Source organism: Amblyraja radiata, chromosome 5 (assembly GCF_010909765.2).
Source record: "Amblyraja radiata isolate CabotCenter1 chromosome 5, sAmbRad1.1.pri, whole genome shotgun sequence".
Classification (NCBI taxonomy): Eukaryota; Metazoa; Chordata; class Chondrichthyes; order Rajiformes; family Rajidae; genus Amblyraja; species Amblyraja radiata.
In genome coordinates, this window is record NC_045960.1 from 32,971,701 (window position 1) to 32,996,607 (window position 24,907).

At 42.3% G+C, this 24,907-nt stretch overlaps 1 protein-coding gene across 2 annotated transcripts in view; it reads left to right on the top strand.

Moving 5' to 3' along the window:
- Positions 1-24,907, top strand: part of pex7 (peroxisomal biogenesis factor 7) — a 60,061-nt gene that overhangs the window by 19,431 nt on the left and 15,723 nt on the right. For both annotated transcript variants that reach the window (XM_033020972.1, XM_033020973.1), the window contains exons 5-8: positions 2,743-2,851; positions 18,006-18,112; positions 18,234-18,347; positions 22,557-22,612. In XM_033020972.1, coding sequence (XP_032876863.1) covers positions 2,743-2,851; positions 18,006-18,112; positions 18,234-18,347; positions 22,557-22,612 — 386 coding nt within the window. The remainder of the gene's footprint in view (positions 1-2,742; positions 2,852-18,005; positions 18,113-18,233; positions 18,348-22,556; positions 22,613-24,907) is intronic.

Here is a 24,907-nt window from a genome sequence, read left to right on the forward strand (position 1 = left end):
GGATTTTTGCCATTGATTAAAAAAAAGAAGTTATTAGTGTTTTAAAAATGTTGAGATTCTCTCTCCTGAAGTTCACGCCCCTTCCGGAGGGACTATAAAACCTGGAAGTGTGGAGGTGCCTCAGTTCTCTGCAAGATGGGGGAGCGAGAGGTCACAATTCTCAGTCTTAGCTGTGAATAACACTGAACACATGTTTACTAAACTGTGAGTGGTTTTACTGACCTGTCAGTGCCCTTAATGTGGTTTGAAAATGTAGTTTGGAAATGCAAAAGTGTGTTTTGATTTGAAAGTGCTAAAGCTGTGTTGCCTTTGGTTTTGAAAGTGCTAAAGCAAGCTGTGTTGCCTTTGGTTTTGAAAGTGCTAAAGCAAGCTGTGTTGCCTTTGGTTTTGAAAGTGCTAAAGCGAGTTGCCTTGCCTTTGGTTTTGAAAGTGCTAAAGCGAGCTGCCTTGCCTTTGGTTTTGAAAGTGCTAAAGCAAGCTGCCTTGCCTTTGGTTTTGAAAGTGCTAAAGCGAGCTGCCTTGCCTAATTAGAGTTGCCTTGCCTAATTAGAGCTGCCTTGCCTAATTAGAGCTGCCTTGCCTAACTAGAGCTGCCTTGCCCAATTAGAGCTGCCTTGCCTAATTAGAGCTGCCTTGCCTAATTAGAGCTGCCTTGCCTAATTAGAGCTGCCTTGCCTAACTAGAGCTGCCTTGCCCAATTAGAGCTGCCTTGCCCAATTAGAGCTGCCTTGCCCAATTAGAGCTGCCTTGCCCAATTAGAGCTGCCTTGCCTTCTATATAATTAAAAGTCTAATCTTGACCACTTCCTGTTTGCACTTTATATTGATTTTAGAAAAAGCACTACTACGTACGGATGTGATATTTGGCCATCTTACTCAGAGTCCCCCTCCGCTCATCAGGTGCCGAGGACTTTTCCCATCGATGAAAATTAAAAGAGTTATTAGTGTTTAAAAAATGTTGAGATTCTCTCTCCTGTCATTCATGCCATGAAAGCCACGCCCCTTCTGCTGGGAGGGGGGAGGTACAATAAAACCCGGAAGTGACTCAGTCTCTGCAAGATATGGGAGGGTGAGGTCACGACTCGCTTTCTTTAGTGGCCTTGCACCCTGCTTGAAATGGTATGAAACTGCACTTGAATTTGGTTCCCTTGCACCCTGCTTGATGTCCATACTAGCCCTCTGGAAAACAGTCCCTTCAGCGCACAACACCCATACTAGTGCCTCAGAAATCCCCCCCTCCCACTGGCCACCAATATTGGAATTGGTGGAGAGTTGGAATATTACGTTGGGGGACCAGCCATCCCGTGTGATGCTGGGGCCCAACGGGTCCCACTTAGTCTAGTAAGATTCTATAAGCCAGGGCAGTCCCGATTTACCAACCCACCTCATTTCAGATGTTGGACTTTTTCCTATGGAGCTGTTACACTTTAATGTCGAGATACTATATTCTGTACTCTTTGCTCTACCTTTTATACTTATATTCATGTGTAGTATTATCTAATCTGTTTGCATAATATTCGGCACGGTGGCACAGCAGTAGAATTGCTCTCCTACAGAGACCTGAGTTTGAGCCTAACTACGGGTGCCGTCTGTATGGAGATTGTGTGTTCTCCCCGTGACCGCATGTGTTTTCTCCAGGTACTCCGTGTTCCTCCGACATTCCAAAGATGTACAGGTTTATAGGTTAATTAGCTTCTGTAAATTTCAGCAAGTGCATAGGATTGTGCTAGTGTACGGGAATCGCTGGTTGGCGCAGATTCGTTGGGCCGAAGGGCCTGTTATCGTGCTGTATAAACTAAACTAAAAGGTTTTCACCATATTTCAATATATGTGACAATAATAAATTTAAACCTATATAATATAAAGGAACCTACACTCAGTTAGCAGGTAATAGGATTGTGCCATGTGCTACCACATGAACTCCTCTTGATTTCAGAAAGCATTGGCTTTGGACCATTATGTGGCTTTATTTGAGATGGAACAACGAAAAAGCAACATAACCGAAAGTGATGTACGATTCACCACAATCCTGAACACAGACATTAGATTTCTTCCTAAACATAGTTGGTAAAAGAAGCTTATATTTAGTACAAGATGAATTCTAGCTACAGCAAATAAATTGGTAAAATAAGCTTTACTGCCTATAACTAGAATTTGTCTTGTACTGAGATGAGGAAAAACATTTTCACCCAGTTGTGAATCTGTGGAATTCTTTGCCACAGAAGGCAGTGGGGGCCAATTCACTAGATGTTTTCAAGATTTAGCTCTTAGGGCTAACGGTATCAAGGGATATGGGGAAAAAGCAGGAACGGGATACTGATTTTGGATGCTCAGCGATGATCATATTGAATGGCGTTGTTGGCTCGAAGGGCCGAATGGCCTACTCCTGCACTTATTTTCTATGTTTCTTTCCAAAGCTAATAGTTGCTTTATTAAACAAGACAGCCGTTTGGCTGAAAGATCTGTTCAATACCTTTCTTTGAAGATTTGTTGTGGACCGTCATTATACATTTTAAAGAAGCTTCCATTTCTAAAGTTGTTTATCACACATGGATTTCCTGTCATTCTCGTTTCAAAATGGTCCAAAAACAATTGCTAAACTCATTTTACCAAATAAAGGCCTTTCATTTGAACTCTAGCCTCAGATTCTCTGACATTGTACATATATAGAGTGTGGGAATTGTACATTTGCCTTAGTTATGTCTGGTATGGAGAAATTGATCAGTGCTTTTATTCTCTGTAGTGGGACCCATTGGTAAAAGATTCTCTTTCTACATTTCGGGGACATGAAAGTGTGATTTACAGTACGATCTGGTCACCGCATATACCAGGCTGCTTTGCCTCAGCTGCAGGTACATCTTTGTTCATTACGTATATATATTTAAATATTTATATGATATGCAACTCAGATTCCGGATCCCAACACTTCACCCCTCTGGAAATATGTTTGGAAATGTTTAAAGAAAGTGTTTATCTGTTGAAATATGATATTATAATATAAATTATATGTAAGTTGTAGTTGCAGTAATTTTGTGTAGTATAAATCATGTGTAATGTCACTGCAATACAATGTGCTAGTATCAATAATGAAGATCAGCTAAAACAAAGTGCTGGAGTAACTCAGCGGGTTAGACAGCATTTTAGGAGGACAGGGATAGGTGATGTTTCTGGTCGGGATCCTTCTTCAGACTCTGAAGAAGATCTACTACTTATTTAGAATTAAACTTTTTACTTGCAGATTTTATTTAAAATGGGAAATTATTCGCCAATGTAGCTGTGTTCAAAGTTGGTTACATTTCTTTGGGTTTCAAGGAGACAAAACTGTTTGAACATAATCTAATTTTTATTACATCCTTGAATTCTTTACTTTTTTTAATGCCGTAATCCTTTTGCACACCAATGCACTATAGGTTTAACAAGAATAGGCTTTTGATGCTATTTTAAACATGATTAGAGCCCGAACATTAATTAATATCAAAAAGCAACAGAGGATAGAAATACTGAGCAGATCATGCAGCATTATGTAGAGCAGGGGTTGGCAACCTATGGCCTCTGGGCGGATGTGGCCCGTAGCCTGAAATCATCCGGCCCGCAGGCGTATTTTTTTCCCCCATAATCAACCGGCCTGCACTTCCGTCATCTCCGGTACCTCCCGGGCCCATGGCCGCGGCGCCCAGGCGCAGTGACGCAAGGAGGCCCGCACTGGCAGCCGCAATGGCGGAGCCGCTGAGCGCAGACAGAAACGTCACCCATTCCTTCTCTCCAGAATCACTTCCTGTCCCGCTGAGTTACTCCAGCATTTTGTGTCTATTCACAAGTACCAGTGGAGGCGTTGTATGGAATTATATAACTGGTTTGGACTGATGGTGGGATGGGAAAGATAGTGTCTGCTGTCCATATGCTTTCTGTAAGAGCAATCGATGGCATTGATGTTTCAAGTCGCTGACCCTTCATTGGAAGTTGCAGAGAGAGTGAGGTAGAGAGACTCAATCTCTGTCATTGGGTTAAAACCAGGACCGTCAATGCTTTCTAAGCCATCTAGTTAATAGATAACATGGTTATTGAATTAAAAACAATAACAATATGTTTGAACAGTAGCTGAATCGAGCTGTTGCTGGAAATCTGAATCAAAAGAGAGTGCAGAGAGACCCAAGAAATGACTAAACATCGGTGGAGAGAGAAAGACTGAGTTAATGTGGATGAACGCATTGGATCTGGCTAGACATGGCACTAATATGAAAAGCAGGTTATTCTGAAATGATTTAATTCAATATTGAGGCCACACCACTTCAATATGCCCAGACAGGAAATAAGTGCTGTTCCTGTTATGTTACACATCGGAAGCTTGAGGAATAGGAACTGATCTTTTATCCAGGCAGGATAAAGGCCTCTACACTCAAAATTCAATTGACTTGATGGTGAATAACAAATGTAAGTTGCTAAATCTCACAACTTTGCTTTTGGGATGCATTGCTTGGCTTATACCACATGATGGCGCCAGGTTTGCAGAGTTGCTGTTTCAGAAACAAATATCTATCTCAAATGTGCATTCTTTGTTTCAGACAAATATTTTTGTGAGTATGAACAAGCTTTAGATTATCCATCTGTCAGGCTTCTCTGAAGTATTTTTGAATAACAAAATATTAATTGTTATGAGTTTGTTAAAATTAATCATACAAACATAGACATAGAAAATAGGTGCAGGAGGAGGCCATTCGGCCCTTCGAGCTTGCACCGCCATTAATTGCAATCATGGCTGATCGTCCCCAATCAATAACCCTTGATTCCACTAGCCCCTAGAGCTCTATCTAACTCTCTCTTAAATCCATCCAGTGATTTGGCCTCCACTGCCCTCTGTGGCAGGGAATTCCACAAATTCACAACTCTGGGTGAAAAAGTTTTTTTCTCACTTCAGTCTTAAATGGCCTCCCCTTTATTCTAAGACTGTGGCCCCTAGTTCTGGACTCACCCAACATTGGGAACATTTTTCCTGCATCTAGCTTGTCCAGTCCTTTTATAATTGTATATGTTTCAATTAGCCCCCCCCGCATCCTTCTAAACTCCAGTGAATACAAGCATACAAGAATACAATCAACCTCATATTTGCTTTGATTTCTTGAAAGGAAAGGATGATTAAATGAATATGGATTTTAAGGCATTTGAAATTCTTCTGCAAAGTCAGGGTTTTCCAATGACGTATATAAGTGTGATAAAGATGAGGTTCTCTGCAACTCTAACTTCCTTTAAACTTTTGGAATTTAAATATATTTTAGAAATAAAATATTTAGGGGGGCATGGTGATGCAGCGGTAGAGTCGCTGCCTTACAGCGTTTGCAGTACGTTCTCCCCGTGACCACATGGGTTTTTCTCCGAGATCTTTGGTTTCCTCCCACACTCCAAAGATGTACAGGTTTGTAAGTTAGTTGGCTTGGTATAAATGTAAATTGTCCCTATTGTGTGTAGGATAGTGTTAATGTGCGAGGATCGGCCTGTTCCCGCGCTGTCTCTCTAAACTAAACGAAACAAAATACTTTTTGGCAAAAATATGTGGCCTGACAAATTGTCCATAGATTGAAAACGTATAGATCTTCTTGATTAGAGGTAATGTAAATTAAATTGTGCATGGTGCAAGTGGATCTTGGATGTACTGGAGATTACGTATATTATAACTGAGGCCACTCTAAATCGGTGCATCCTTGTGGGAAGTATCTCCTGCCAGCCCTCCCAAACCCCAACAATTATATCTTTAGCTTTCGTATTGAACTCCAGCAGTCCTTCAAAGCACACTTTCATGATTTCCTTAATGTTTCTAAATCGCAAAACGGTCATCCTTCCTAATATTCACAAAGGCTTCAAATACCTTTCTCGATCCGTCTGAAGAAGGGTTTCGGCTCGAAACGTTGCCTATTTCCTTCGTTCCATAGATGCTGCTGCACCCGCTGAGTTTCTCCAGCTTTTTTGTCTACCTTCGATTTTCCAGCATCTGCAGTTCCTTCTTAAACCCTTCTCGATCTCCCCTTTCTCTTATTCCCCATTCTCGAATAGTGAAAGGCCTGGATAGAGTGGAAGTGGAGAAGATGTTTCCACTAGTGGGAGAGTCCAGGACCAGAGAGCATAGTCTCAGAGTAAAAGGAAGTATCTTTAGAAAGGAGATGAGGAGGAATTTCTAGCCAAATCAATGGATATTTTTAAGGTGGAGATTGATAGATTCTTGATTAATACAGGTGTCAGGGGTTATGGGGAGAAGGCAGGATAATGGGGTTGAGAAGGAAAGGTAGATCACCTATAATTGAATAGCGGAGTAGATTTGATGGACTGAATGGCCTAATTCTGCTCCTAGAACTGATGAACTTATGAACTCTTTTATTATTCTTTTGCCCTCCTGATGATAAAACTCTAGCCCAATGGTTATTGGATTAGACTAGACTTTGCTTTAGACTTTAGCGATACATTGTGGAAACTGGCCATTGGGCCCATTGAATCCATGTCGACCAGTGATCACCCCGAAAACCAGCACTATCCGACACACTAGGGATAATTTTAAATTTTACCAAAGCCAATTAACCTACAAACCTGCACGTCTCTGGAGTGTGGGAGGAAACTGGAGCACCCATGTGGTCACAGGGAGAATGTACAAATTCCATACAAACAGCACCTGTTATCAGGGTTGAACCCAGGTCTCTGGCGCTGTAAAACAGCAACTCTACCACTGCAACATTTGGATGTTTTTCTACAATGATGTATTAGACCTTGAGATCTTTTCCGGCAGTTTTGCATCTGAGGATTATCTACCCATATTTTATCGTAATTTCCCAATGCTTTATTTTTCAAATCTGATTGAATGTGAGAAGGTATCACGTTACATGGTACAAGTTTATTGTATGTATATTTATGGAAGTTATTGGACAGAAATAGTCCAGCAGTATTAATGAATTTCCTACATATTCTACACCATCTATTAATTGCCGCTGATAATACTAGTTAGTAGTTAATATCACTTGTTGTTGTGGGTGGCGCGACCGACGTCGCAGCGGCCTCTGCAGTCTGTCTGTTTTTTTTGTTTTTTTTGTCCCGTTAAGGGTATAGTTTGTAGTGGGCTTTTAAATGTGTATGTGTGGGGGGTGGGTGGGGGGAACTTTTAAATCTCTTCCCTGCACGGAGACCCGACCATTTCTCTGTCGGGTCTCCGTTGTCGTTGGGGCCTAGCACCGTGGAGCGGCCTCCAACCGGAACGACCTGGGGGCTCAAGTCACGGAGCCTGCGGAGCTGCGGACCTACCATCGTGGAGCTGGCCGGGTTCGGAGCGTGAGGAGTTCGGAGCGTGGAGAGCTGCGGTGGCGCGCGGCTGCGACCCGACTCCAGTGGATGGTGACACCGGGAGCTCGCGGGTCCCCGCTGGGAGACCGCTTTGCGGGGCACCGGCAACGGCGACTTCTCCCGCTCGAATTGCGGGGTTGAGAGTGACCTGGAGCGGGGCCTTACATCGCCCGGCGCGTCTTTAAATTGCCGCGGACTTGTTAGCGCCCGCCAGGGGCTCCAACATCAATACAAGGAGCAGGGCCTTACATCGCCCGGCGTGGCTTTAAATGGCCGCGGACTTGTTAGCGCCCGGCGGGGGCTCCAACATCAATACAAGGAGCAGGGCCTTACATCGCCCGGCGTGGCTTTAAATGGCCGCGGACTTGTTAGCGCCCGGCGGGGGCTCCAACATCAATACACGGAGCAGGGCCCTACATCGCCCGGCGTGGCTTTAAATGGCTGCGGACTTGCTAGCGCCCGCCGGGGGCTTTGACTTTGACATCGGGAGAAGAATGGAGAGCAGGGGAGAGACAAGACTTTGCCTTCCATCACAGTGAGGAGGTTAACTGTGATGGATGTTTGTGTGAATTGTGTTGATGTGTGTCTTGGTTCTTTTCTTGTATGGCTGCAGAAACCAAATTTCGTTTGAACCTCGTGAGGTTCAAATGACAAATAAATGGTATTGTATTGTATTATTGTATTGTAACTGGGGTAGACTATTGGACAATTTTAGACAAATCTGACTGGAACTGTACGTGTTATGGTGATTTTATGAATAAGGGGTAGGCCATTTAGGACTGAGATGAGGAAAAGCTTTTTCACCCAGAGAGTTGTGTATCTGTTGAATTCTCTGCCACAGAAGGCAGCGGAGGCCAATTCACTGGATGTTTTCAAGAAAGAGTTAGATTTAGCTCTTAGGGCTACATGAATCAATGGCTATGGGGAGAAAGCAGGAATGGCATACTGATTTTTGGATGATCAGCCATGATCATATAGAATGTCGCTGATGGCTTGGGGCCGAATGGCCTACTCCTGCACCTATTTTCTATGGTTCTATGTTTAAAAAATAATAATCAGCCTCTTGTCACAGTTTATAGTATTATTTATTAATGAAGAGGAGACAAAAGTGTGGATGTGCGTCTTAAGGGCTTGATTGTAACATGACCTGTAACTGCCTGCCCCTTAATCCATTGTGCACTGTGGAAAAACATATGTTATAAAGATATAGTTGAACTCTGAGTGGCATCAAAGCTGAGGATACAGGAGAATTGTCTTTGCAAATTGTCAGAGTTTGCCCCAGGTCATGAATTTCACTCCCATCTGCTTTTCATCATGCTCCTGATGATGTACCTTTTCTATCGGATTAAGTTTCAGCTTTCACGCTTTGTTAAATAGATTCTGTAAACTGCTTAATCTAAAATATCACGAGTAATGCTTTAATTCTGTGTTGGTGTGATGAATGAATTAGTAACGATCAACCCTAGCTCTTAAGTTTTATTTCCCTTATTAATTAATCATTCGAAACAGGTGATACTCAGTAAATTTAATTTCAGCTACTGTTCGAACATGGACTTGTCTGGTGTTAATGTTGATTTATTAAAACAATCTTCCAGAGTCAAGCTGCATGGTTTCATTTAAGACACAAAGTGATGGGAGTAACCCAGCAGGTCAGACAGGAACTGTGGAGAAAATGGACAGGTGATGTTTCAGGTCAGGACACTTCTTCAGACTCTTGATAGGTGAGGTTTTGGGTTGAACCCTTTTCTTATTTTATTTTTTGCATGGTTTTCAAACAAGGCTTGACCACCAGAAACTACACCTTCATATGGTTATCGATTATTGTCTATCTGAGGCCAAGCTATGAATCCAGTCCTGAAGATGGGTCCCAACCTGAAAACGTCTGTACATTTCACTCCACAGTTGCTGCCTGACCTGCTGATTTCCTCCAGCAATTTGCTTTTTGCACAAGCTTCCAGCATCTGCAGTTCCTTGTGTCTCATAGAGCCATAGAGTTATACAGCATGGAAACGGGCCCTTTGGCCCAACTTGCCCATGCCAACTAAGATGCCCCAACTTCACTAGAGACAAGGAATGGGTGCTGTTTTGCGTCGAAACCCACGTCTAAAGAAGGGTCTCGACCCAAAATGTCACCCATGCCTCTCTCCAGAGATGCTGCCTGTCCTGCTTAGTTACTCCATCATTTTGTGTCTATCTTCGGTCAAACCAGCATCTGTAATTCCATGGTAGACACAAAATGCTGGAGTAACTCAGCGGGACAGGCAGCATCTCAGGAGAGAAGGAATGGGTGACCTTTCGGGTCGAGACTCTTGTCTACCTTCGATTTAAACCAGCATCTGCAGTTCTTTCCGACACGTCTGTAGTTCTATCCCACACATGCTCCATCTACACATCCCACCTGTTCATATTTGGCCCATTTCCCTCTAAACTTTTCTTATCCATGTACCTGTCCAAAAGTCTTTTAAATGTTGTTATAGTATCTGCCTCAACAAACCCCTCTGGCAGCTCATTCCATATACCCACCACCCTCTTTGTGAAAAAGTTGCTCAGTTATAGGGGACCTGCAGACTGCCCTGGCTGGAGCAAGTGGGTCTGAAGAACGATCCTGTCTCCAAATGATACCCATCCATGTTATCCAAGGATGTTGCCTGACCTGCCGAGTTACTCCAGCATTTTGTGTCTTTTGTTGGTATGTCAACATTGCTGTTCCTTGTTCTACTGAGTAACCTATTTGGTAGTCCACTCGTTTTTTAGCCTGCAGCTGTCGAAGCTAAGTGTATTCTGTTGGTATGAAATATATCTACCTTTTTTTATACGTGCTTAAAAAAATTATGTCGAATTGCGTCTGTAAGTTCTGAGGATCATCACAATTTCCATCTGACATTTGAATCAGTGACCGCGCTTAAGGGAATAATATTATTCCCTTAAGCATAGTATTAATCCATTTGTAAATCTGTTTTCCATTCACAGCCTGACGCCTGTTTAAAGTCTGTTTCAATGCTCACGATTTTCTCTTTTGAATTTCACCTGAAGAATATGGTAGAAGAATGAAATTTGAATCTAAATTTGAAGAGACATCTCTCCTTAAATATATTTTACTTTGTGTCTGGTCACGTTCAATTTTTCCAACACCCTGACGTTTCATCTCATGAAATAGCTTCAAATACAAAAGTGCCTGCATGTCACTAGAAATATGTTTATTATGCAGAAAGTTAAGGGCCTGTCCCACTTTCACGACCTAATTCACGACCTTTGCCGAGTTTGCCCTTGACTCATACTCGCAGCATGGTTGTCACGAGGTCGTAGGTAGGTCGTAGGTAGGTCGTGATGCTAGTTGTAGGTACTCGTGGCATCAAGTAGGTCGGGGCGTTTTTCTAGCCTGATGAAAAATGTCCACGAGTAAAAAAGGTTGTGAATTAGGTCGTGAAAGTGGGACAGGCCCTTCACCTTTTGCAGCTTTATGTGTATCATGCCATTATGCGCAGCAATAAATATTTGCAGGAAGGAACTACAGTTGGTGGTTTATACCGACACACTAGCAGCAATTTACAGTGGCCAATTAACCCAGTAACCTGCATATCTTTGTGGTGTGCGAAGAAACCAGAGCAACCAGCAGAACATGCAAACTCCACACAGCACCCGAGGTAAGGATTGAACCTTGCTTGCTGGCGTTGTGGAGCAGCAGCTCTACCAGCTGTGCCATGTTGCAGCCCATGTTTTTATGTACTTGTGAACCAGAATCCTGTAGTAGTAATAAACATCATGGTCCAGGGAAGACGGGCTACAAATGTTCCGCCCCACTGAATAGCAGAACAGGCAGGAGGACTTGAAAAGTAAAATGACAGATTTAACTTGAGATGAAGCACGTGGGATTATTATAAATGATACCAAAATATGGTGACTCGTGCATGTGTGATATATGCAAAAAGAATTTCACTGTGCAGTGCACTTAGACTTAGACTTAGTTCCTCCCACACTGAGTGCGTTGCACAGCAAGCTTTTGCCATTCTGTTCGGTTATGTGCGACGTCTTCCACCATTTGCGTCCCGGGCTTCCAAATCCTTCTGGAATGTTCGCCCTCCATGTGAATTTTGGTCGGCCTCTTTTCCTTCTTCCGTCAGGTTGCCATGTCATTGCTATCTTAGGTGCATATTCTGGTGACATTCTGAGTACGTCCTGCAGTGCGTACGTGACAATAAAACATAATTGAGCCATAATCATTAAATGAAAATGAATGTACTGACACTTTCTGATAGACCACAACTAATTAGGCTTTGCTGGATAACTTAAATCTTTGAGATTATAATGATAGTGCTTGCACAATAAAAAGAGTTAATTTTGAAATGTCTTCACTAAATGGGACATTAGATCCATTCCCATCCACCCAGTGCCAACACGTGTGGATGGGCTGAAGTTAACATTTGTGCAGTGTCTCTGCTACAATGCTGCCTGTTGCTCTTTGACCTTTTGCATTTCGTTAGATATATAAATTAAAGTCATAGTTACTCTGAGGACACAAAATGCTGGAGTTACTCAGTGGGTCAGCCAGCATCTCTAGAGAACACGGATGGATACTGTTTTGGGTCGAGACCTTTCAGACAGAACAGGCAACAGTCTGAAGAAGGGCACTGACCTGAAACGTCACCTATCTATATTCTCCAGAGACCCATTGAGTTACTCCACCACTCTGTGTCCTTTTGACTAAACCAGCAATTGCTGTTTACACTCATAGTTATCGTGAATCTGTTTCTTGTATTCTCCCTTACCAGCGCTTACCTCAATTATAGCAATAACATCATCATTGCATCAATAAATCACCCTCCTTCAATTTGAATTGCCTTCTATTGAAAATCAAGAATATCCTTCAGTATTTTCTGAAAATGGCAAGTTCTAAAATGCATTCTGCCAATGCCCTCCCCCTCCTTGATTGTCTACCAGCATGTAAATGGTTAAAAAGCAGATTGGAGTACTGATGTGTTCGTTATTGCACCACTTGGGTCATTGGTCATTGGTTCAGCTTTGACAGTGTGTGTAGTGTATTTTTTCTCCTCACAGCTACAATCAAAGCTGCCACCAGTAGCTTTTCATAACAAGTGCACATCTTGCAGCACATGTAGGCATATGTTAAATTATTGTTTCCAGATGAAACTTAGGTGAAAAGCTGTTTTCCCAGAATATTTTTTTTCTTGAGATATCTGATAAATGCACTGTTAGGAGCTGTAAGCCCCTGTCAGTTGATTGGACCCTCAAATATTTTGTACTCCTTTATAAATTAGCATTTCTTAATCTCGTTGACAATCTTGTGATATAGATGACGTGTTCACATATCTGAAAGAGCAATAGAGGAGGGGAGAAGTTTAAACTGGATAAACATTGTGAAACAATGGAAGGAATAACAAAATTCACCCTGCGGATTAGATTCATTTCAGGACCTTTATTTACTGTATAGCCATGCCAAGGAAGTTGATCTACAACTGCAGCTCTCTTGAATGTACAATGCTGCCAAGCTCCCTCTGAATTGGTGATAAAGATCTCATACGCAATGTAGCCTTGACAAATGCAACATGTACGCACCAATGAGCAACATATTGATGTCAGACGTGTAGATGGGATAGCATCCAAGGAATGACACTCGGTTTCACTGCGCAGGTTAAGAGATTGATGTGTGAAAAAGTACAAGAAAGGTGGGACCTATGATTGGACTTTTGCAGGTTAATCCCAAACTCTGAGAAGGAAGTGCAGCTGCTGGTTAATACCAAAGATAGACACAAAGTTCTGGAGTAACTCGGCTAGTCAGGCAGCATCAGTGGAGAAAAGGTTTTGGCTTGGAACCCTTCATCAGACTTCAGATTGAAGAAGTGTTCTGACCTGAAATATCACCTATCCATTCTCTCCAGAGATGCTGCTTATTTGAAGAGTTACTTCAGCATTTGTGTTTATCTTTAATCTCTAACTTTGTTGTTTTCTGTTTCTAAAGTAATTTATCTTGTAATGGTTCCTTCAATTCTCACTCTATCACAAAATGTCACCAACATTTTGTTTTCACTATCCTCATAAATGGATCTTTCCTTGGCCTGAATGAATTGTCAAACCTCTTGGCAATTTATCACCAAACTAATATCTATCCTTTTGTGTTTGATCTACCACATCCAGAGATTTACAGAAGCAAAATCCTAACGGGAGTTTTGTACCCTTTAGCACTGATAGAAAACTATCTTTAAGTGTTCAGTGATGGGATAATTTGATAGTACATTGGAGAAACCTAAAGCCAGGCAGTGTCAGAGTCCTTTGATGAGCTGCCCGTTAAATATTTTCAGTCCACTGTCCCTATCCTATTCCCCCAGAGATGCTGCCTGACCTGCTGAATTATTCCAGCACCTTGTATAAACCAGCATCTGCACTTCCTTGTTTTTACATTTTATCTGTCCATTTTCTCAGTTCTGACATTGGCCATAGACATAAAACACAGACTGATTCTTCATCTGCATTTGCTATCTAGACCTGCTGTGTTTTTTCAGCATTTCCTATTTCTATTTGAGATTTCCAACATCTGCAGTTGTATTTGATTTGACATTTAGGAAGTTTGTTTTAGGTATTAGAGAGGGATTGGCTAGGGTTAGAATAGGAATATCTCAAGGGTGAAACCAGATGGGTTAATATGGCAAAGATAGACACAAAAAACGGGAGCAACTCAGCGGGACAGGCAGCATCTCTGGAGAGAAGTGACGTTTCGGGTCGAGGCCCTTCTTCAAATGACCCAAAACGTCACCCATTCCTTCTCTCCAGAGATGCTGCCTGTCCTGCTGAGTTACTCCAGCACGTTGTGTCTATCAAAAGTTTCAGTGAGATCCATATATTGAATGGTGAGGCAGACTTAAGAGAGCAAGTCATCAACTCCTAATATGGACATGTATGTTTGTTTAATCTATTGTAATTGATCTGCTGAAGAATTACTTGTATTTCTTATTAAACTTCACGGGTTTCAGAGGAATTTCACATCACCTTCTTAGGAGATCAGTGTGTTTCAGAAGGAACTTGTGGAAGAGGGAAATTGAAGGGAGAAAAATGGTACATTTAGAGTGAATTGCGACATGATATCTAGGACAGGGACAAGGGTGAGAGCAAATAGATATTATGTAAAACCAATGCCAAATATTGAACTTTGTCATTTTTTCCACATCAGTTTTTAAATGGTAGCCTCACAAAGAGGCAGTACTGGATGCAGTATATTATTGTTCGATATTTTAAAGTACCTTCACGATGCTGGTAGATTAGCATAAACCCATGCAACCGTTTCAAATTAATAGGTAGGAAAGAACTGCAGATGTTGGTTTAAATTGAAGGTAGAAACAAAATGCTGGAGTAACTCAGCAGGACAGGCAGCATCTCTGGAGAGAAGGAATGGTTGATGTTTCGGGTCGAGACCCTTCTTCAAACGACCCAAAACGTCACTCATTCATTCTCTCCAAAGATGCTGCCTGTCCCGCTCAGTTACTCCAGCTTTTTGTGTCTATCTTCGGTTTAAACCAGCATCTGCAGTTCCTTACACGAGTTAATATGGCAATTAAATATACTTGCGTTCAAATTAAGCTTAATTGTCTGTGTGATGTAGTGCTATTGGTAAATCCATTGGACATGTCCAGCCAAATAGACAAATTCTTGATTGATAGACACTTTCTTGATTAGAACCGGTGTCAAGGGTTATGGTGAGAAGGCAGGAAAATTGAATTAGGAGGCAGAGATCGGCCATGATTGAATAGCGGAGTAGACTCGATGGGCCGAATGGTCTAATTCTGCTCCTATAACTTGTGAACAAAAAAGAAAAACTGAGCCAAAATGATCACAGTTCGAAATGGGTATTCCATTACAGGCAGAAAGAGTGAGCTACCAAAAGTTAGAAAATTTAATACTGAGTTGTAAAGGTGAGATATAAACATCTCTTGCCCAGAGTAGGCGAATCAAGGGCCAGAGGACATCCTCCATAATGCTTGGGACAAAGTCCCATCATTTATTTATTTGCCTCTGTACTCCACAATTTGAGATTTGTAATAGAAAAAATAACATGTGGTTAAAGTGCACATCACCATGTAGAAATTACAGCGGTGTTTATGCATAGACCCCAATTTCAGGGCACCATAATATTTGGGACACAGCAATGTTATGTAAATGAAAGTAGTCACGTTTAGTATTTTGTTGCATAAAAGTCGTGCTCAACTGGGTTCAGATCGGGTGATTGACTTGGCCTCTCAAGAATTGACCATTTTTTAGCTTTGAAAAACTCCTTTGTTGCTTTAGCAGTATGTTTGGGATCATTGTCTTGCTGTGGAATGAACCGCCAGCCAATAAGTTTTAATAATAATAATATCTTTTATTGTCATTGAACATAAGAGCAACGAGATTTGGTATGCAGCTTCCATCCGATGTCATAACATAAATAACTAATAAAATTTAGATTTAGATACCCCGAGAACATGGATTGTAAAAAGAACTGTAAAATAGTCAAAACTGTTCAACAGACTAAAGTGCAGATGTGTCTGTGCGACGTGACCATCCGAAGGAGACAGTCCAGGGGGGGTGGGGGGCACTCAGCAGGGCTGGTTCAGAGCCGCTATAGCTCTGGGAATTAAGCTGTTCCTGAGTCTGGAGGTTCGGGCGTAGAAGGCCTTGTAACGTCTGCCGGAGGGAAGTAGTTCGAACAGTCCATTACAAGGGTGTGAGGAGTCTTTATGGATACTGACGGCCTTCCTGAGGCACCGTGTGTGGTAGATGCCCTCCAAGGCTGGTAGCTGTGTCCCAATAATCTTCTGCGCTCTGTGGACGACGCGCTGAAGAGCTCTCCTCTCCGTGCAACTGAGATACCACACAGAGATGCCATACGTTAATATGCTCTCTGTGGTGCAGCGGTAGAAAGTTGTCAGCAGCTGTTGGGGCAGACCAGTCTTTTTTAATGTCCTCAGGAAGAACAGTCATTGCTGTGCCTTCTTGACCAACGCAGCGGTGTTGGTGGACCATGTGAGGTCCTCTGAAATGTGAGTGCCCAGAAACTTAAAGCTGGACACTCGCTCCACACTGTCCCCGTAGATGGAGATTGGGGCGTATTCTCCATTATGTGACCTCCTGAAGTCAATAATCAGCTCCTTGGTCTTGGAGGTGTTTAAACTTGAGCAGATAGGATGTGTCTATACACTTCAGAATTCATTTTGCTACTACCATCAGCAGCCATACATGCCCAGGCCATAACACCCCCACCACTGTGTTTCACAGATGAGGTGATATACTTTGGATCTTGGGCAGTTCCTTCTCTCCTCCATACTTTGCTCTTGCCATCACTTTGATATAAGTTAATCTTCGTCTCATCTGTCCACAAGACCTATTTCCAGAAGTGTGGTTGCTCTTTTAAGTATTTCTTGGCAAACTGTAACCCGGCCATCCTATTTTTGCAGCTAACCAGCGGTGTGCATCTTTCAGTGTAGCCTCTCTATTTCTGTTCATGAAGTCTCTGCGAACAGTGATCATTGACAAATCCACATCTGACTCATGAAGAGTGTTTCTGATCTGTCGGACAGGTGTTTGGGATTTTTTCTTTATTATCGAGAGAATTCTTCTGTCATCAGCTGTGGAGGTCTTATATTTAAACACATTTCCTTTTATTTCCCTTTACCCATTCCTCCCATTGCTGCCTAAAACTGGCATGTTGTCTCTCTACCCCAGCGCTGAGAAGGATCCCAGAACTGAAATGACAACTGTTGCTCTTCTTGCAGACTGGGCGTAATCTGTATGTTTCCAGCATGTCCTGTCTTTATTTGAGATTTCCAGCATCTGTAGTTGTAAGATTCTCAGAATCAATAATTCTTGTTGAAAAATTCCAAGTCAGACTTGTCTTTCTTGGTATGAATGTAGAATTTGTCAGCTGTAGTGCTATCTCTATTTGCACAGACATCTTCTGCACTTTACTTTTGTTTGTTTATCCTGTTCAGTGCCACCCACGAGAATACATGGGTCATAGCCAAATAGTGAAAAAAAAATTAACAGTGAACAGGCTAAGGATGAGTTTAAAGATGTTGCCATTGGGAATGGCAATTCGTCAAATGCTTCAAACTTGTCCCTCCCCAGTCATGCCTCCTCCCTGCTCCCATCAGGCAGAAGGTACAGAGGTTTGAGAGCACTCACCATCAGACTCAGGAACAGCTTCTTTCCTCAGTTATCGGGCTTCTGAACGGTACTTCAATAGCTAGGGTACTGCCCAATTCACCTCTACCTCATTGCAAATATTGGACTTTGTGCATGTAACCGGTGCACTAAAATGCTGTGAACTATATTCTACACTATGTTGACCCTTTGCTCTACCTATTGTTCTTGAGTTTGACCTGATTGTATGGATGGTATTATCTGATCTGATTGGATAGCATGCAAACAAAGCTTTTTGCTGTACCTCGGTACAAGTGCCAATAATAAACCTGAACCTAAATCTAATTTTGATTTGATTGGAAGTAAAATGAAAAAACACTGTATATTTGTATATTTTGTAAGGCAGAGATTGACAGAGTCTTGATTAGTTTGAATGTCAGGGGTTAAGGCAGGAGAATGGGGTGGAGAGAGAAAGATAGATCAGCCATGATTGAATGGCGGAATAAACTTGATGGGTAGAATGACCTAATTCTCCCATAATTTATGAATTTATAATCTTAGGTGATCATACTCTCCGAATCTGGGATATAAATACAGGAGGAGCCAGAATAATAATTCCTGCTCACCAAGCAGAGATCTTGACCTGTGACTGGAATAAATATGATCAGGTAAGATTGTAGAGTCCATTTAATTAAATAAACCAATTGTACTTTGCTAGTTGCCAAAATTGTTAGTCAAGATAGTAATGTAAAATTGGTCTAAAGAATATGAATATTCTGTTTAACCCAGAACTTGATTGTTACTGGAGCAGTTGATTGCACTTTACGGTGTTGGGACCTAAGAAATATCCGGCAGCCAGTACATCACCTTGCTGGCCATTCCTATGCCATACGAAGAGTCAAAGTAAGTACATTTATTTTTGTTCAGCATACTCGGGTGAACCACGATAAGTTGTCACTGATGAATGAATTTTCTACGGGTGTTTTTTAATGTAATTATGTGTACAGTGATTTGAGAATCAGCAGTTAAAGAGATTTGGATTATTTAAATGTAGACAAAAATGCTGGAGAATCTCAGCGGGTGAGGCAGCATCAATGGAGGAATAGGTGACGTTTCGGGTCGAGACCCTATTTGAAGGGTACGATGCTGATATTATGACTTGTTTTCTCATTGCAGATTGTCACCCGTTTCTATTTTGTAAACATTAAAGGGCCTGTCCCACGAGCATGCGACTCCATGCGGCAAGCGCGACCTAACGTGGTCGCTTGAGCCGTACGGCCTCGCGGGGCCGGTCCCACTTCGATCGCCGGAGCCATATGGAGTTGTGCGGAGCTGGTCCCGACATCGCGCTGGGCTCCGAAAAACTGACCGTGTTCAAATATTCCGTGTGGCAACGGCCAGCCGGCCCGCAGCCGCCTTGACGCCATACGCACCGCCTCGACGGGCGTGCGTAGCGTTTCAACGCAGTACACAGCATCTTGACGCCATACGTCACAAGCGAACTTCCCGCGGACTTCGCTCGAACTTCACGTCACTCACTCGACCTCCACGCGGCCCCCGTTCCTGTTTGGTCGCGCTCGCAGCATGCAGGCGCATGCTGGTGGGACCGGCCCTGTACGGGGATCACTAGACCTCCGCGCGGCCCCCGCTACCGGTTTGGTCACATGCTCGTGGGACAGGCCCTTAAGAGGTTGATCCTTTTGTACACTATGGGTTGCTTTAGACTATTATTTATTTTGAAATTATACACATGAACAGAAAGAGTTTTACTGGAAGCAAATATCCTGCATATAGTGCCCTTCATAATGTTTGGGACAAAGACCCATCATTTATTTATTTGCTTCTGTACTCCACAATTTGAGATTTTTGATAGAAAAAATCACATGTGCTTAAAGTGCACATTGTCAGATTTTATTAAATAAATGATGGGTCTTGGGCCCAAACATTATGGAGGGCATTGTAACTCTCCACAGATGCTTATTGACCTGTTGAGTTCTTCCAGCATTGTTTTTTTTCCAGGTGCCAGCATTTGCAGTCTCTTTAGGTCTCCTTTTGCGAACAATGTTTATATATTTTATAGTTCCAAGACTGTAGCTTAGGGTTAGAGAAGGAATGGGTGTCTCAACCCGAAACGTCACCCACTCCTTGTCACCGGAGAAGCTGCCTGTCCCACTGAGTTACTCCAGCATTTTGTGTCTATCTTCGATTTAAACCAGCATCTGTAGTTCTTTCCTACACATCTCGTAACTCCAAATAGCACAAGTTTGTCCCAAGAATAAAAGACAACTTTTCCACTTGACATCTTTGTTCCAATTCTCATGAGACCCAACCATAGACCTCTTTCTCATCTTCTATCTGGAATATGCAAGATGACTTAAACTTACACAGCACACTTTTCAGCTCAGAATATCAAGTTACTAAGTCTTACAAAGTTATGAACTTGATATTCTAGAGTTGTGAGCCTTGATGTGTAAATTTAAGTCATCTTGTGCCTTCTGGATAGAAGATGAGAATGAGCTGTATGGTTGGGTCAGTTCTTGTTTTCCTCTCCCCTTACATCCAAATTTCTCTGTCATTTTAACTGGAAATTTATGATCAATAGCTTTTTAAAATCAACACGTTATTGCTATTGATTTATCATTATCATCTGGAGCGAGATAGAGTGGAAATCATCTAGCAATCGTTTTTAGTTTCTCATAATGTTGGGTCTTAACCCTGATGTTGTCCAGAACCATAGTCTAGAAACTCCATTCTTTAAAAAAAAAAGGAAAAGTTGCACCACAGCTGTTATCCTTAGGAGTAACGTTTTTACACAAAGCGTGGTGGGTGGTATGGATCGAGTTACTGTTGGTGGTGGTTGAGGCAGGTACTATCTCAACGTTTAAGAAACATTTAGACAGGTACATGGATAGGATAGGTTTAGAGAGATATGGACCAAACGGAGGCAGGTGGGATTACTGTATATGGGACATGTTGGTCGGCATGGGCAAGTTGGGCCAAAGAGCCTGTTTACACATTGCAAGACTGACGCATATTATGTCAAATGCTAAGAAATGGTCCCCTCATCCTGTCTTAATGATGTGACTGAACTCCAGCAATAGAATAAAATATGCCTATTATCTACACAAGGAAATTTAAAGGCAAATTAGGTGAGCATATTTGAAAATTTAAAAAATAATGGAACGTAAGAGTTCAATTTGTGTTAATTAATGAAGTTGTTAATCATAATGGAATATCAAGAACATTTGTGCCAGAAATGTATTTTACACGATTCCACAGTATGCTGAGGCGTTACAGTGCTCTTGGTCTGCCAGTGTAGTTTACCAGGTAGTTTAGAGATACAGCGCGGAAATAGGTCCTTCGGCCCATCGAGTCCACATGGACCAGCAATCCCTGCACATTGACACAAGCCTACACACACACACTAGGGTCAAGCCTACACACTTCTACCAGGACTGTGGGAGGAAACCGAAGATTTCGGAGAAAACCGACGCAGGTCACAGGGAGAACATCCAAACTCCGTTCAGAGGGCACCCGTAGTCAGGATCGAACCCAGGTCTCCAGCGCTGCAAGTGCTGTTCCAGTGTGAACACTCGTACTGTGAATTCCCTGTTCTTTAAAAAGACATTGACTTGCGGTGTGCTGAGATCCCAGTGCACACTCCTGATCTCCCTCTGTTATTCCCCTCCAGTGCCAGGACCCCAGCACAAATTCCTGCATTGCCAGCTAATACAGGTTTCTTTGTTGAGAACTTGGTGTGAACCCCCGCTTACTGTTAGTGCTCCCACAGCAATGAATCACATGGTTGGTGTGGAGCTGGTATTGGGCAGGCAGACAGCAGTTCAACATTGAGAGCCATTGCAGGGGAGTGCTGTGCAGGCAAACATAGGGAGATGAGGCAGAGGTTCCTTTCAAGTAATGAAATCATGGAAATAATCATGAGAGGAATAGATCGGGTAGATGCCAAAGTCTCTTGCCCAGAGTAGTTGAATCGAGGACAAGAGGACATAGGTTTAAGATGAAGGGGAAAGGATTTAATAGGAATCTGAGGGGTAACCTTTTCCACATAAAGGGTGGTGGGTGCCTGCCATCTCCCCTAAACCTGTCAGCCGCTTTTTTGCACTGAGCCATAGGTGATTCATTGCTGCAGAAGCACAGCAGAGGGCAGGGATTTGCCACGCCATCCTGCACAGCACAGTGGGGAAGGCAGGTGTTAGCACTAGGCTCCCAGCTGAGCAAGTGCAAACTGTGATGCTTTTGGGACATTAGCTCTAACAATGATGCATCATGCAATTGGTAATGCAATAATTTGCCCCTTCAACACCAGTTCCACAAGCATTCTTGTTTGTATTATTACATTGTGTGTGTTTAGTGAGGTACCAGTGTACAATTCCAGGATATATAGGCATCACTTCCAATTATGGCTAAGCGTTGCTACTTTCACAGAGAGAGTGATGGATCTTGGATATGGCTCGAGGGAAGAAAGTAAGTGATAAGGAATTTCAAAGCGTGAATGCATTTTTCATGGATTGTAATGGAACATTTTTCAAAGTAATTTTTCTCTCCAGTGGTTTATAGAACATGGTAATCATGTTCAATGTATGAATGTTGTGAACTGTAACATTTTATATATATTACGGCATGGTAGTGCAGTGGTAGAGTTGCTGCGAATGCAGCGCCGGAGATCCGGGTTCGATCCCGACTATGGGTGCTGTCTGTACGGAGTTTGTATGTTCTCCCCGTGACCTGTGTGGGTTTTCTCCGTGATCTTCGGTTTCCTCCCACACTATAAAGACGGACAGGTATGTAGGCTAATTGGCTTGGTAAATGTAAAAATTGTCCCTAGTGGGTATAGGATAGTATTAATGTGTGGGGAATGCAGGTCGGTGCGGACACAGTGTGCAGAAAGGGCCTGTTTCCGCGCTGTATCTCTAAACTAAACTAAATAGAGGAAAGGGTACAGCAGAAATATCAACAAATTAAGAATTTTAGATGTAAAAAGCTTAAATATTGCAGGATAAAATTCTGCACATAAATTTTAGATGTCAGTATATGGTCAGAAATTTCAGAAATATTGCAACATTACACTAATAGTAGTTTTTCCCTTTGCAGTTTTCACCCTTCCATGCAAACATATTAGCATCCTGCTCATATGATTTCAGCGTCAGGTAAGTGACATTCGTTTTTTTCTTCATCTATTTTCTTGTTCCCTCACTCTAATCCCAATTCAGTCCTCTTCAGTGAAAGCAATGGCAATTTGTTGAATACCGTTCATCGGCTTTAGTTAGTATTTGCTTCTTTGTTTATGAATGTGATTTTTTGATGAACATCTCAAGTTAAAACTAAATTTCGAAAGGTTTTCCAGGACATTGTTGCGATCAATATTTTGCTCCTTTGTGATTTTCATGGATGGAATCTAAGGATACCTCAGCACAGCAGTCTTCTTCTTATCGAGTCCACACACAAGATTAGAAGTTGTTCAGCCAGAGCTGAACACACTTCTCGGCATCTGCACAATGGTGTCTGTCTTGCGCTTCTTGTGCGTCTTGTGCGTGGTGGTGGAAAGATTGGTTGAAACAGGGCCGCGACGTGAACGCTCTTTCCTTGACCCCAGCACAGCAGTTAAGTTACAGGACTATTATTCCAATGCCTGACCTTTTGATTTTAGTTTTTAGTTTTAGAAATACAGCGCGGAAACAGGCTCTTTGGCCCACCGAGTCCGTGCCGACCAGCGATCCCCGTACATTAACACTACCACACACACACTAGGGACAATTTTTACATTTACATCAAGCCAATTAACCTACAAACCTGCACATCTTTGGAGTGTGGGAGGAAACCGAAGATCTCAGAGAAAACCCTCACGCTCACGGGGAGAACGTACAACCTCCGTACAGACAAGCACCCGTAGTCAGGATCGAACCGGGGTCTCTGGCGCTGTAAGGCAGTAGCGCCACCGCTGCGCCACCCTTAATCATTTGATCTCCAAATCATATGATCTGGAGACTAGTTTGAATCCCACCATGGCAATTGGAGAATTTGGATTCAAGTAAATAGATTTGGAATCAAAGGCTAGTCTCAGTAATAATATCTATGAAGGAAATGTCTCATCCTTACCTGCTCTGATCAATGAGTGACCCCAGGCAAAACAAAGTGGTTGGCTTTTTAATGGGTCAATAACAGGTTCAAAGAATATAATTGGGTAATTTTAAAGTGTAAATTGATAGTTTCTTGATTAGTAAGGATGTCAAAGGTTATGGGAACATTATATATTGGGCTGGAATGCTCTGGTCCAGAATCTCTCTCTGCATCTGTGTCCACACTGGCCAGTTTGGATGGGCATCAGTAATCTCACTGGCCCTCTATGGTCAAGATGGCAGCAGAGCCTTGGGTAGCTCAAAGAGAAAACTTGCCTCCACGATGCCTTTGATAGCCAGAAAAGGTGGGAACAGGCGTTTTCAGATGTTAAAGCTGGAGTGACGTTGATAGGTTTTAACTGTTTCCAACATTACAAATATTTGAAAGATGTTGGAATAGATAATTAAAATAAAAAATTGTATTACATAAAAATGAAGTTAACTAAAAACATCAATAATTAACATTTTAAAGTGACATACATTTTATGTCCTTATAAATCTCCATTGAAATATTTGGTATCTTAGGTTCTACTCTGACAAAGGAGCAATTTTCACAGTGTAATCTTGTAATCTTGAGTCAGTCTTCTGAATAACTGAACAATTGGAGTGGCTGGCAGTGGTGGGCATGATTAGACTGTACTTTGTTCTGTTATGTTGGGAACAAGATTAATAAAGAATGATTTGTGCACAATCAACATCTTCCAAATGGACTGATTTAGGAACTGTGATGTATGCAAGAATAATATACCATTTGGATAAAGATAAATAGTTATCTGATCCATGTCCTAATGGTCAAAACACATCGCTGAAGTAACTCAGTAGGTCAGGTCCTGTTCTCTCTACAGTTACCCTATTTCACTTAATGAACATAAAATCTCTTTGGATTTTCCTTCTTATTGTCTGCCACAGCTAGCTCCCGCCAATGTTTTGTCCTTCTTAATTTCCTTTGTAAGCATGCTCCTTAGTTCCCAAATATCCTCTGGTGGTAAACTTAATCCCAGCTGCCTATACCTGTCCAATGCTGCTTCCTTTTTCCTGACCAGAGCCTCAATTTTTCTTGTTATCCAAACGTGCTTTCTCCAACCTGCCTTGCCCTTCACTCTAACACAAACATGCAAGCGCTGAACTTCTGTCATCACACTTGTGAATGCATCCCAGATTCTGGACCCTTTAACCCCAATCAACCTTCTCCAATCAACTTTAGCAATTTCCTACCAGGTGCGACAGAGGTTTACCTGCATCTCCTCCAACCTCATCTATTGCATCCGCTGCTCTAGATGTCAGCAGATCTATATCGGTGAGACCAAGCGGAGGCTGGGCGATCGT